Consider the following 13,979-nt stretch of genomic DNA (forward strand, 5'->3'; position numbering starts at 1 on the left):
AAACAGTAGCCAGGAATACTGATTACTGAATAGTGAATGGACCTTCCAGACACAGGTGTCGTTATACTACAATCACTTGAGACATATTCACTGCACATTGATCTCCATTTCACTAATTTTGAGACTTCTAGCACCAATTGGCTGGACTTATGTTGAATTAGGTCAGAAACTTTAAAGGGGGTGAATACTTATGCAATCACTTATTTTTCATTACATGTTTTTATTTAATGGACATAACTGGGTAGAAATCGGTTTTCACTTTGACATTAAATAGGGCTTTTTTGTGATTTTTTTTGGTCAAATTGACAATTGATTTATAAAAGCAATAAAAGGGTGAAACATCCAAGGGGGTGAATAATGCAAGGCACTGTATATTGGACCAAAGCCAGACTTTCTAAGATCAAGCCTATCTTTGACCCTATATGTGATAGGTGCAGGCAGGCTCCAGCTACATTGGTGGCCATGTTCTGGCTCTGCCCCACATTAAAAACTTTTTTTTACATATTTAGCTCTATTTCTAAAGCATTAAACATATATCCTCCCATTCAGCCCTCTCCCTCTCTTTCCCTCTTTAACCTCCCACCTACAAATATGTCTCTTTCAAAACACAAGAAAGATGCCCTAGCCTTTGCCACTTTAATTGACAATTCTTATGGCATGGAAATCTCCACAGCCAACTCTCATGTTCACTGAATGAGGGATCCAATGCACTCTCATTCACCTGGAGAAAATTAGATCTACTAGATGAAATAAGGCAATTCCACTCCACCTGGGGTCCTTTTATGTCCCTCTTCTCCTCTCTTAGCCCTACTGAGCTTACTCCCCTTCTAGTTTCCCAAGTCTGACTCATCCCCCATGCTAATACACACACACACACAGAGCCTAATTAACACAAACATCTATAATCTATGAATCCAGAGATACCCCCCTTTTTTCCCTTTTATTTTTTCTTCTTCAATTATATGTTCAGTATGTGTACAGACTTTGATTTTGTCTTCATTTAAGGGTTGCTGTCTTGGTCGTGGGGCATGGGAGGGAGGAAAGGAAGAATTCTTTGTATAACTTGAATCCGTCTCATTTTATGTTTTCTCGCTATTTTAAGAAAACAATAAAAAACAAATACAAAACAACAGCTCTGTTGTTGTGTGTTAACACTCACACTAGTGTCTCCAGTTTGAAGTGTGGATTCTTGAGGAGGTCTGAGAGATGCTGAACTCCTGCATCATGAATATAATTGCCACCCAGGTTCAGCCGCTTCAAACTGCAAAAGGTTGATCTGGCAGCTGATGCTAAAGCAGCACAGCTCTTCTCTGTGAGAGAACAACGCTGAAGCCTGGGAGAAACATAATGACACATATGATTATTACTGTAACGGTTCTACTGTGGTGCATGATCAAAATGAACACACACTTGTGACAAGGAACTCAAGACGGCTTTAATGAGAAGTCACTAGCAAGTAATCGAAAATAGATAACACGGGACAGGAACACAAGGCAAGGCAAGGAACTAGAGCAGGAACAAGGAAGCACAAAGGACTAGACAGAAGAAGTCAACAATGGGAAGTAAAACAAGAGCACGGAAGGGATACAACTTAAAAACACAAGACAAGGACAAGGGCACAATCCTGATAATTACACTCACATAACTTTACAACACACAAATACACACACACACACACACACCACAAAATACAGCTCTGTTGAGGTGCCTTAACACTCACTCTAGTGTCTCCAGTTTGCAGTGGGGATTCTTGAGGAGGTCTGAGAGATACTGAACTCCTGCATCATATATACAATTGTTTCCCAGGTTCAGCTGCTTCAAACTGCAGGATGTTGATCTGGCAGCTGATGCTAAAACAGCACAGCTCTTCTCTGTGAGATGACAATGCTCAAGCCTGGGAGAAACATAATGACAAATCTGATTATTACTGTAACGGCTCTACTGTGGTGCAGGACCAAAATGCACACACACTAGTGTCAAGGAACTCAAGACAGCTTTAATGAAAAGTCACTAGCAAGTAATCAAAAGATAACAAGGTACAGGAACACAAGGCAAGGGAAAGCACTGGAGCAGGAACAAGAAAGCACAAAGGAATAGACACAGGAAGTAAGCAATGGGAAGTAACACAAGAGCACGGAAGGGATTCAACTTAAAAACACAAGACAAGGACAAGGCACAATCCTGACAATTACACTCACATACCTTTACAACACACAACTTCACACACACACACCACAAAATACAGCTCTGTTGTAGTGCCTTAACACTCACTCTAGTGTTTCCAGTGTGCACTGGGGATTCTTGAGGAGGTCTGAGAGATGCTGAACTCCTGCATCATAAATCCAATTGTTTCCCAGGTTCAGCTGCTTCAAACTGCAGGAGGTTGATCTGGCAGCTGATGCTAAAGCAGCACAGCTCTTTTCTGTGAGAGAACAATGCTCAAGCCTGGGAGAAACATAATGACACAACTGATTATTACACTCACACACCATACTTACACAATACACAATACACACACACACAGAGCTCTGTTGTAGTGTACACACACACACACTCACACACACACACACACACACACACAGACACGGATCATTATCATTTTGCCTGTCACCAGTGGGCATTATTACCCACAAGCAAAAGAAGAAATAGGGCGAAATATTTTGTTTGTGTATCAGAAATTATGCAAATTGCAAATGTTTTTTTGTGCAAAACATCTGAAATTTTAAGAAAGAATGGGACAGTTGTTTTACGTCCTTGAGAATACAGTGTGTGCTGGAACAGAATGATACTCTCTGTTCCTCTTATCTCTGTAACTCTGTTAAATAGACACTGCCTGTGACTGCTGTTCACTCTGTGTGTTTCTGATCCAGAAGTGTAATAGCTCATTACTAATAACTCATTAAAAGATCTCACATTAGACTGGTTATTATAAGATTTCCAGCACATTTGTTTGTGGACTGAACTCTCATCTCTTGCGCCTGTAACGATTTGCGGGTGATGTGTGAACTCAAACCAGTGGAGGCTTCTCCATTGAGGAGAGGGAGGAAGATCCTCCTTAACATTTTGAGAATAAAAAGTGTACTTTGCCCAGACTACTGTGATTAATAAAAACCCTTAAATATGACTACTTTAATACCTTTGTATATGTAATGTTAGTTTCCCTGGGTAAAGATGACATTAGCACCCCCTATCGCTATCGAAAATTACTGCCGGAGGACCTTCCTCCCTCTACCCTCCATTGACTCCCATTCATTTCTCTGCCTGCGCTGGCGGCCGGTGGAATGCGTTGACTTCAATGGCAGAGAGGAGGACGATCCTCCTCTGAGAGGGTGTGACTAGTTTAGGGGTCTGGATAGCGCTAAAATCTATTAACGAATAGGCTGGAGTCACGTCTGCGCTATGAACCAATAAGCAGAAGCCCTGGATATGGTGGGTGGGGTTATCCCCTCAAATATAGGCTACGAAAGATAATCTGCTCAGTCTAAGAGACACAGTTAAGCGAGAAGAGCTGATCATTTTAATAATGAGAACACATTAGCAAATTAGCAAATAAAGTAAACTATGGAAACCGAGGACATTGTACATGTTTTATTACAGAAACCATTCCATGGGGTGAGTTACAATGACAAGTTGGCCATTAAAGCAACAGGTAGACCAATTCCAAAGATTGAAATCACCAAAAGCAACGGCAGAGTCAGTGTCGTGAGTGCTAGATGGTTTGCTAGACGCTACTCGTGGGTGACTGGTAGCATTACCAACAATCGGTTATATTGCTGGCCCTGTTTACTAATGAATGTCAACTCTCCAACGTGGTATTTTCATGGATTTACTGATATAAAAAAAATTGACAGGGCAACCAAGCGCCACGACAAATGTCAAGACCACGTTGGTGCTGCTATCTGCCTTTCATTGCTAGGCGGCACCATGCCTATAGAGCGGTTAGTGGATGAGGGTGTGCGGCTGCAAATTCAACAGCACAACGCTAAAGTGCGTGGCAATAGGCTAGGTGCACGAAATACTTAGTGTGGGCTGTTTGTTTCCTGTTTAGCCAGGTGTGTTTGAACCTGCCACTATTCTGAATGTAATTAGTGTCTACAGGTCCTTCTTTATCGTAATGCTGATTCACTAGGTGCAACACCTAACCAGGTCCGTGTAGACGCTAATTACATTCAGAATAGCGGCAGGTTCAAATACACCTGGCTAAACAGGAAACAAACTGCCCACACTGAGTATTTCGTGCACCTAGCCTATAGGGAGGTGGTAAAACGTCTGTTAGATGCAACGGCTTACCTAGGCATGCTAGAGTTGTCATTCAGGGGGCATGACGAAGGGGAAAATTCTGACAACAAGGGCAATTACAGGGAACTTGCGGAGGTGATAGCTAAGTATGACCGTGTTCTGGCAGAACATCTGGAAAGCTCCACCGTCTTCACAGGCATGTCAAAAACAATCCAGAACGATCTAATTGCAGCCATTCACCATTCGATTGAAACAGAGCTAGAAAAGGAACAGGGCACACTTCTTTTCCTGGCAAATTGACGAGACCACAGACATTAACTGTCATTCTCAGCTGTCTGTCATCTTGCGCTATGTTGATGACCACGGTACAATTCAGGAACGCCGTTTTTCTAGCCAATAATACTTGCGCAAAAGGATGTAAGTGAATGATTCATAGCATGATGCATTTGAAATGGCATCAATTATGGTCTTGTGTCTTCATTCTTCTTAAAACAGTTGTAGCTGAAAATAATCAGACAAATTACAACCAATAGCTTCAGTCATTGAGTGGAAAAAATAGGCCCAATGATTGGCCCAGAATCTTTTATTTAGTTTTACAAATCAAGAGCAGTCCTGATTTGACTAATTGGCTTTGCATCCTTTCCTTCTGGCCTGGACTAGTCCATCAAAGACATGCTGCCCACCAGCTTTCAAACTACAATGCTGCCACTGTTGAATTTATCAATTTTATTCACATAATTATCCCTCCCGGCTATTTTGTGCTGTAGTTCACCAAAACACCCTGAAACAACTTGAGTCTCACATACTTATGCCACCAACAGTACAAACGGGCCAATGGCAACCAAGCGCGCAGTCCTTCCTCCCTCACTTTAAAAACCACCAGCCGCCACTGACTCAAACGCACAACTCCGACAACAGTTGTAGAGTGAAGAACAAACGTTTTACTTATCTGGGTTCGGTACTGAAGAATGATGTGATCCAGTAAACCGTGCGCCCCTCATCCTTGATCTCAATGCCATTTGAAAAACATATACTCTGTGTGAAAATGCTATGCTTGATCTCAATGCCATTTGAAAAACATATACTCTGTGTGAAAATGCTATGCTTGATCTCAATGCCATTTGAAAAACATATACTCTGTGTGAAAATGCTATGCTTGATCTCAATGCCATTTGAAAAACATATACTCTGTGTGAAAATGCTATGCTTGATCTCAATGCCATTTGAAAAACATATACTCTGTGTGAAAATGCTATGCTTGATCTCAATGCCATTTGAAAAACATATACTCTGTGTGAAAATGCTATGCTTGATCTCAATGCCATTTGAAAAACATATACTCTGTGTGAAAATGCTATGCTTGATCTCAATGCCATTTGAAAAACATATACTCTGTGTGAAAATGCTATGCTTGATCTCAATGCCATTTGAAAAACATATACTCTGTGTGAAAATGCTATGCTTGATCTCAATGCCATTTGAAAAACATATACTCTGTGTGAAAATGCTATGCTTGATCTCAATGCCATTTGAAAAACATATACTCTGTGTGAAAATGCTATGCTTGATCTCAATGCCATTTGAAAAACATATACTCTGTGTGAAAATGCTATGCTTGATCTCAATGCCATTTGAAAAACATATACTCTGTGTGAAAATGCTATGCTTGATCTCAATGCCATTTGAAAAACATATACTCTGTGTGAAAATGCTATGCTTGATCTCAATGCCATTTGAAAAACATATACTCTGTGTGAAAATGCTATGCTTGATCTCAATGCCATTTGAAAAACATATACTCTGTGTGAAAATGCTATGCTTGATCTCAATGCCATTTGAAAAACATATACTCTGTGTGAAAATGCTATGCTTGATCTCAATGCCATTTGAAAAACATATACTCTGTGTGAAAATGCCATGCTTGATCTCAATGCCATTTGAAAAACATATACTCTGTGTGAAAATGCTATGCTTGATTCCAATGCCATTTGAAAAACATATACTCTGTGTGAAAATGCTATGCTTGATCTCAATGCCATTTGAAAAACATATACTCTGTGTGAAAATGCTATGCTTGATTCCAATACCATTTGAAAAACATATACTCTGTGTGAAAATGCTATGCTTGATTCCAATACCATTTGAAAAACATATACTCTGTGTGAAAATGCTATGCTTGATCTCAATGCCATTTGAAAAACATATACTCTGTGTGAAAATGCTATGCTTGATCTCAATGCCATTTGAAAAACATATACTCTGTGTGAAAATGCTATGCTTGATCTCAATGCCATTTGAAAAACATATACTCTGTGTGAAAATGCCATGCTTGATCTCAATGCCATTTGAAAAACATATACTCTGTGTGAAAATGCTATGCTTGATCTCAATGCCATTTGAAAAACATATACTCTGTGTGAAAATGCTATGCTTGATCTCAATGCCATTTGAAAAACATATACTCTGTGTGAAAATGCTATGCTTGATCTCAATGCCATTTGAAAAACATATACTCTGTGTGAAAATGCTATGCTTGATCTCAATGCAATTTGAAAAACATATACTCTGTGTGAAAATGCTATGCTTGATTCCAATACCATTTGAAAAACATATACTCTGTGTGAAAATGCTATGCTTGATCTCAATGCCATTTGAAAAACATATACTCTGTGTGAAAATGCTATGCTTGATCTCAATGCCATTTGAAAAACATATACTCTGTGTGAAAATGCTATGCTTGATCTCAATGCCATTTGAAAAACATATACTCTGTGTGAAAATGCTATGCTTGATCTCAATGCCATTTGAAAAACATATACTCTGTGTGAAAATGCTATGCTTGATCTCAATGCCATTTGAAAAACATATACTCTGTGTGAAAATGCTATGCTTGATCTCAATGCCATTTGAAAAACATATACTCTGTGTGAAAATGCTATGCTTGACTTATGTCATTTAAACCATATACCTTGTGTGAAATTGATAATCAGCGTACCACACTGAGTGCTGCTTGTGTGGAGTTTAATAACGTGTTTTTGCAATATTTTTATACTCTGAGTAAGGATTTGCTTGAAGGTGAAATTTGATGAACTTGTTTTCTGCAATATTATTCATATAATTTGGGTGTGGGCTTTCTGAAACTAGCGTGTGAAACAAACCAGAAAATGTGTAAGGTTGCTGCTCTACTTAAATTTGATACTCTGTGTGTGACATGTAAAAAGGCTGTGGCTGTCTGAGCAGTCACAGACGCAGACAGGAAGAGGCCCTCCAGATAACCCAGGAAGCAGGAGGGGTCACAAGTGTAACCTAGGTTGCTAGGCGACCCAAAGAGGAAATCAGCTGGTTGGAAAGGGGGGGTTGGAGAAAGTTTAAAAGCCAAGTCCAATGTGGATTTCGGCTGAACTCTTCTTTTGCGCGCTGAAGTGTCTCACTTTTATTCTGCTGTTCATTTTTTACTTATTTCTTAGCTTATACTCTTTGTAAAGGCCCAAAGCATATAGTTAGCGTTTTTACTTTATTTTGTGCTTTTGAGCACATTTGCCTCTATTACAATAAAACATCAGAGGTCATTTGTTAACTCGTCCACTCTCGTCTGAGTCCGTTTATTGTTTGGAGTACCACTGAGTGAGCTGATCACCTTATCTCGTTAGCTGGTCAGGAACCGTGCTGTCACTTAGACAGGGTCGCCTCTAGAGGAGGTGAGATCCTGCTGGTGTCAGTGCTCGGACGACCGATCTGACTTGGTAAGTGTCCTCTTTTCCCTTAAAGGAAAGAATATAATAAGGGGCCTCTGTGAGGTTCTTGTTGTATGGTGATTTAGACATCTTTAGTGGAGCTTTGGTGAGAGTCATGATATCCGAAGATAGTCTGTTCTAAGTGTGAGTGACATCACGCCTTAATAAGCGATTGTGAGAGGCTGTAACAGGGCTCTCGCCGTCGAAAAGCAAGCAATCAAATCACTAATGAGAACACTTAACAGTACACAGTAAGGCAGTCCAGAGTAGGCAAACAAATCCAAAAGGGCAAAGTAAAAAGAGAATGCAATCCAGGGTCAGAAACACATGTAATCAAAACAATACAGACTGGGAATAGGCAGGAGAATGGTCGAGGTAAAGCCCAAGTTCCACAACACTAGAACCTTATATAATTAATGTGAACACGAAGGAATGTTCGAGGAACAATGAGAAGACATGGAGAAACAAACACGTAACATAAATTACGAAGACTCGACGAGTAACAAGAATACACCGACTATATACACACTGTGGATAACAAGGGACAGGTGAAAACAATCAAGGTGGGGGAGACGATGAATGGCAGGGGTGTGCGGAATCAGACACGTGGAAACAAAGGTAAACAAACACAGAACTGAAACACGTGACAACAAAAGGAAAACGAACTAAGAGACAGGCAGATAATCAAGGGAAGGGCGTGAGAAGGAGAGGAGACAAAGGTAAACTAAAACAAATGAAGAACACGTGAGAACACAAGGGATACTAGGAAACAGGACAGGGACAGAGCACAGACCTTACAGCGCCTGCGTCTACCTGCCCCATTGCGTGAATTCTTTGCACTCCTATCCTGCGGTGGTTGATTGGTGGTAATTTGTATTTAACCGTAGAGATTTGGCAACACTTTTGCAGAAAGAAACAGAATCAATAAAATGTGGCAAGTGGCAAGCTCAGTTTTCAGGAAAAAAATTAAAATGGGAAACTAGTAAAGAAAAAAGAAGAAGAGACATCAGAATCAGAATCAGATTTTATTGGCCAAGTAAGTTTGCACAAACAATTTGACCTGGTGAACTGGCTCTCAATGTGCTTACACAAAATACACATACCAACACAATACAAAACAAACACAATACAAAAACAAACAGTGCAATGGTCTATGAAGTTTAAGAAAGTATACAGGAGCTATGAATTGTTACAACAGTAGTGCAAAGAAGAAGTGGAGAGTGCAAGAAGTGCAGGGATAATTATGCTACAGTGGATAAATATATATGTTACTATGTGTAGAAGCCATAATTAGGGTAACTACTGTTGGGCTAACAAGCCTTAGTTACTGTCTTATTCATTTATCATTTATCAGTAATTTAATGTAAACCTGAACACTACTTCATAACCTTAAATACACCTGCATATCCTTAGTTTAACTAACCTTGTTTAACATATTGACGTAGCCACGCCCTCTTGACGTGCCTCTGTGGCGCGAGTGTGTAGGCCTTAATTGGCCCATTGATAGACACCATAGTAGGTTAGATGGTGGAGAAGGAACAGTTTTCCAAACGCATACGTATCACATTGAAGAATATACTGGCATTTTGTTTATTTATTGTTTTTTGTCATCCTTCATTTCCACTACTTGAAAGTACCCGACTGTTGGAATAAATTATCAAACTAAACTCCACTTTCCGTGAGTACTTAACGAGAATGTGTGTTGGTAACCCTCTGCCTCAACCTGAAAATACTTGGAATAGCCACAACACTATGGGTTAATTGTTCAGTAGTGTGACGGCGAGGGGGATGAAGCAGTTTTTGTGTCTGGAGGTTTTTGTGAACAGTGATCTGTAGCGCCTACCAGAGGGGAGGCGTTTGAATAGTTCGGGGTGTGAAGGGTCTCCAGTGATTTTTCCTGCCTTTCTGACTCTGGAGGCGTACAGGTCTTGGATGGTGGGCAGGTTGGCACCAATGGTCTTTTCAGCAGACCTGACTGTCCGTTGGAGTCTGTTCTTGTCCAGTTTGGTGGCCGATCCAAACCAGACAGTAATTGAAGTGCACAGAACAGACTCTATTACTGCGGTATAGAACATGATCAGCAGCTCCTGAGGCAGGCTGGCGCAGGAAGTACATCCTCTGCTGGGCCTTCTTGATGATGGTGATGATGTTGGGTTCCCACTTCAGGTTCCTGGAGATAGTGGATCCCAGAAACCTGAAGGATTCTACAGCCAACACAGTACTGTTTAGTATGTTGGGGGGCAGTGCTGGGGGGCTCCTCCTGAAGTCCACTGTCATCTCCACGTTTTTTAGTGTGTTCAGCTCTAGGTTGTTGCGACTGCACCACAGGGCCAGCTGTTCAACCTCCCGCCCATATGCAGACTCATCATCATCATGGATGTGGCCAAAGACTGATGTGTCATCTGCAGATTTTAGGAGTTTAACAGATGGGTCTCCTGAGGTGCAGTCGTTAGTGTAGACTGATGAGAGCAGTGGGGAGAGCCCGCATCCCTGAGGTGCACCAGTGCTGACTGACCGGGTGCTGGATGTTGGCTGCGTCTGAATGATCTTAAAATGCTGTCTTAGCACCCTGGTGTCTTAGAAGAAGAGAAGGAAGCACTGTCCAAATCTGCTTAATTTTTTTCTCAGGGATCATAAGACACCTTAGAATACGTCATATAACAGTCATTTTTCAAGGAACCATCGGTGTAGCCTTGATGCTGTCTACTACCCACAAACCTTTGCGCCACGACCCTCCGGCAACTGAAAAAATACAAAGATGGCGGACCGACTCCGCTGACGGTCGTGTTTTGTATGTAAATGTACATGTTTTCAGCGTTTTCGCGCTTAGATTTTTTAAAAGTTACCGAGAAATAGACACCGCACTATCCGATAACACCGTCATTGTAACCATCAATAATGATTAATGCGTTTTGCGAGGCGTCAGTCAGCCAACTTTCTAACATCAGTACGTTAGCCTACGTCAGTTAGCTACGTAAGCTACGTAAGAACCTACGTTCTTTCAGCATACTAACGACATAAAAGAACGTTCGTAAAGAACGTTTTTTTGAATAATCTCACCCTTAAAAATCTACCTCGCGCAAGACAGCTGTCTGACAGCAAGACAGGTGAGACACCAAGGTTGTAAGACAGCTCTCTTACATTTAAGATCATTCAGACGCAGCCGTTGTTTCACCCAGCTTCACCTGCTGCTTCCTGTCTATCAGGAAGTTTGTAATCCACTGACAGGTTGTGATCACTGCTGGGTGAGTTTGGTGAGGAGGACTTCAGGGATGATGGTGTTGAACGCACAAACAGCATCCTTGCATAGGTCCCTAGGGGGTCGAGATGTTGTAGGATGTAGTGCAGCCCGATGTTGACTGCATCATCCACTGACCTGTTTGCCCGGTAGGCAAACTGCAGAGGGTCCAGCAGGGGGCTGTGATGGCCTTCAGATGGGTCAACACCAGTCTTTCAAAGGACTTCATGACCACAGACGTCAAGGCGACGGGTCTGTAGTCATTCAGACCAGTGATATATTGTTTCTTAGGGACTGGGATGATGGTGGAGCGCTTCAAGCAAGAGGGGACTTCACACAGCTCCAGAGATCTATTGAAGATCCGTGTGAGAATGGGGGCCAGCTGATCAGCACAGGCTTTCAGACAGAAGGGTGACACACCGTCTGGGCCTGCTGCCTTCCTTGTCTTTTGTCTCTGAAAGAGCTGGCACACATCCTCTTCACAGACCGTCAGTGCAGGGGGGGAGGTGATGACAGGGGGTGCAGTTAATGGTGTGAAGTCTGAGTTGAAGTGGGTGAGGGTTGTGAATGTAGGGTGATCAAATCTGCAGTAAAACACATTCAGATCGTCAGCCAGTTGAGGATTCTCCATGGAGTGGGGGGAGGTTTTCCTATAGTTGGTGATGTCCTGCAGGCCTTTCCACACTGACGCAGGGTCGTTAGCTGAAAACCTGTTTTTCAGTTTTTCAGAGTAGCTTCTCTTTGCCACTCTGATCTTCTTAGTCAGTGAGTTTCTGGCCTGGTTGTATAGGATCCTGGCCCCACTCTTGAAGGCCTCCTCTTTGGCTTGACGAAGCTGCTTGAGCTTTGATGTGAACCATGGTTTAGTGTTATTAAAGATACGGTACGTTTTGGTGGGTACACACATGCCTTCGCAAAAAAACGATATATGACGTCACAGTGTCTGTGAGTTCGTCCAGAGATGTGGATGCAGCCTCAAAAACACCCCAGTCAGTGCAGTCAAAGCAGGCCTGTAATTCCAGTTTTGACTGGTTGGTCCATTACCTCACAGTTTTAACCACAGGCTTTGCAGATTTTAGTTTCTGCCTGCCATAAAGACTTGGGTGAGGAAGACGTCAACAAAATAGAGGAGAACAGACATGAAATAAACACCAAACGGAGCACTGCTTGGGCTACTGGAGATTTCAAGGACTGGTTAATGGAGAAGGCAATGTCTGCAGATATTGACAATTAAGATACAGAGACTTCAAATCAAGCTTTGTCGTTTTAGGCAAGGGTACAGAATTCCTCTTGTCATAGTTATTCTGTTGCAAGTTACGATACCCTCCGAAGTGACATAACTGTTTGACATTCTACAGAGTCCTGCATTTAAGTCTATGGTGTTTTCAAATCTGTCATCAAAAAGCTTCACAGAACTGGAAAAGATTCCAGCCAACCCCATCCTACCATCTCTCCTGCAGACATAAAGCTAATGAAAGACACAGTCAATAGATTGGTGCGGGAGGTGTGGTTTGCCACAGCCTGAGGAGCACCACAGTACAGCTGCTTTCTATGGCAATGTCAAATCAAGAATAATAATGACTGTCACCGGTAGCCTAAAAAGCCACTGGACTCCAACCACGGCAGCTAGTGAGAAATGGAGCCAAATCCTCTCCTGTTCACCAGCTGAGCTCCCTGGATAGGCTACTCAAAACAAAAATCCATTATAGTAAACAGCAGACTATTGCTGTGTGGAGATCGATTTTTAAACTGGTAGAATAATATTATCTAAACTGTTCTTATTCACCATTAAATACGTTTAATGATTAAGTAAGGGATAATGTATAGAACGCAGGTCATTGTCGGGAAAATAGCCCCGACAGGGCGAACAGCACCCCGACGCGAAGCTTAACCCTGAAGGGGCTTATTTTCCTGACAATGACCGGCGTTCTATACATTATCCCGCTTATTATAAGGCTACTTGCCACCACGAAAAAATTACTTCACACAGTGTGTTTTCTTTACAATTTATTTGTTACCATTAGTATTTAAAAGCAGAGAAATAGTTCGTCAAAGACGTTGAACTTCAAACATTGAACAAACATTCTTTTGAACACAGCTGCTCAACCGTCCGCTGAAACTCCATTGAAAAGTTACCGGACTACTTGCGGAGTGCTACGAAAGATGTGAATCAGAGGCAAAAATATGGAATCAGATCAATGCCATAAATATTTTGTAATCTGTAATATAGATTTTGTATATGTAACATAGATTTAGTATCTGTGAAACCATCTACACTTTCAAAACCTATCTTCACTTTCAAAATGTATTTACAGATACAGATTTCAAATACGAAATGTATCTACACTTTCAAAAACTATCTACACTTTCAAAAACTATTTACACTTTCAAAAACTATCTTCACTTTCAAAATCTATTTGCAGGTACGGATTTCAGTTACGCATTACGGATAAGGATACGGATTTCTGTTACGAATTACAAAATCTTTTTGGCACTGTCCTTACTGCCTTTCTACATAGCCAATCAGCGCTTTTGGCAGATTTTCTAAAGCGCCAATCAACACATTGTATCCTCTACTGACTAGCCAATCAGCGCTAGCTTGCTGGCAACTGCTGCTGGCCCGCTCATTATTCAATAGTTATAATCTAAATCTGCCACCGCTCTACCTAGGGAGAGATCTGGGGTCTCCCCCGCACGGTTTGAATACAATTTGGTGTACGAACACCGTGGGGGAAGTTAAACAAGCATGCCTTATGTCTGGCCCAAAG

The 13,979-nt window shown here is 41.5% G+C and overlaps 1 protein-coding gene across 1 annotated transcript in view; it reads right to left on the reverse strand.

Moving 5' to 3' along the window:
• Window positions 1–1,155: 1,155 nt before the first annotated feature.
• Window positions 1,156–13,979, reverse strand: part of LOC308367781 (protein NLRC3-like) — a gene marked incomplete at both ends in the record, with an annotated part of 37,202 nt that continues 24,378 nt past the window's right edge. The window contains 3 exons of the mRNA XM_080841771.1: window positions 1,156–1,333; window positions 1,721–1,894; window positions 2,272–2,445. Of these exons, the coding sequence (XP_080697897.1) occupies window positions 1,156–1,333; window positions 1,721–1,894; window positions 2,272–2,445 (526 nt within the window). The remainder of the gene's footprint in view (window positions 1,334–1,720; window positions 1,895–2,271; window positions 2,446–13,979) is intronic.

This window comes from Sprattus sprattus (genome assembly GCF_963457725.1).
Source record: "Sprattus sprattus genome assembly, chromosome: 1".
Taxonomy (NCBI): domain Eukaryota; kingdom Metazoa; phylum Chordata; class Actinopteri; order Clupeiformes; family Clupeidae; genus Sprattus; species Sprattus sprattus.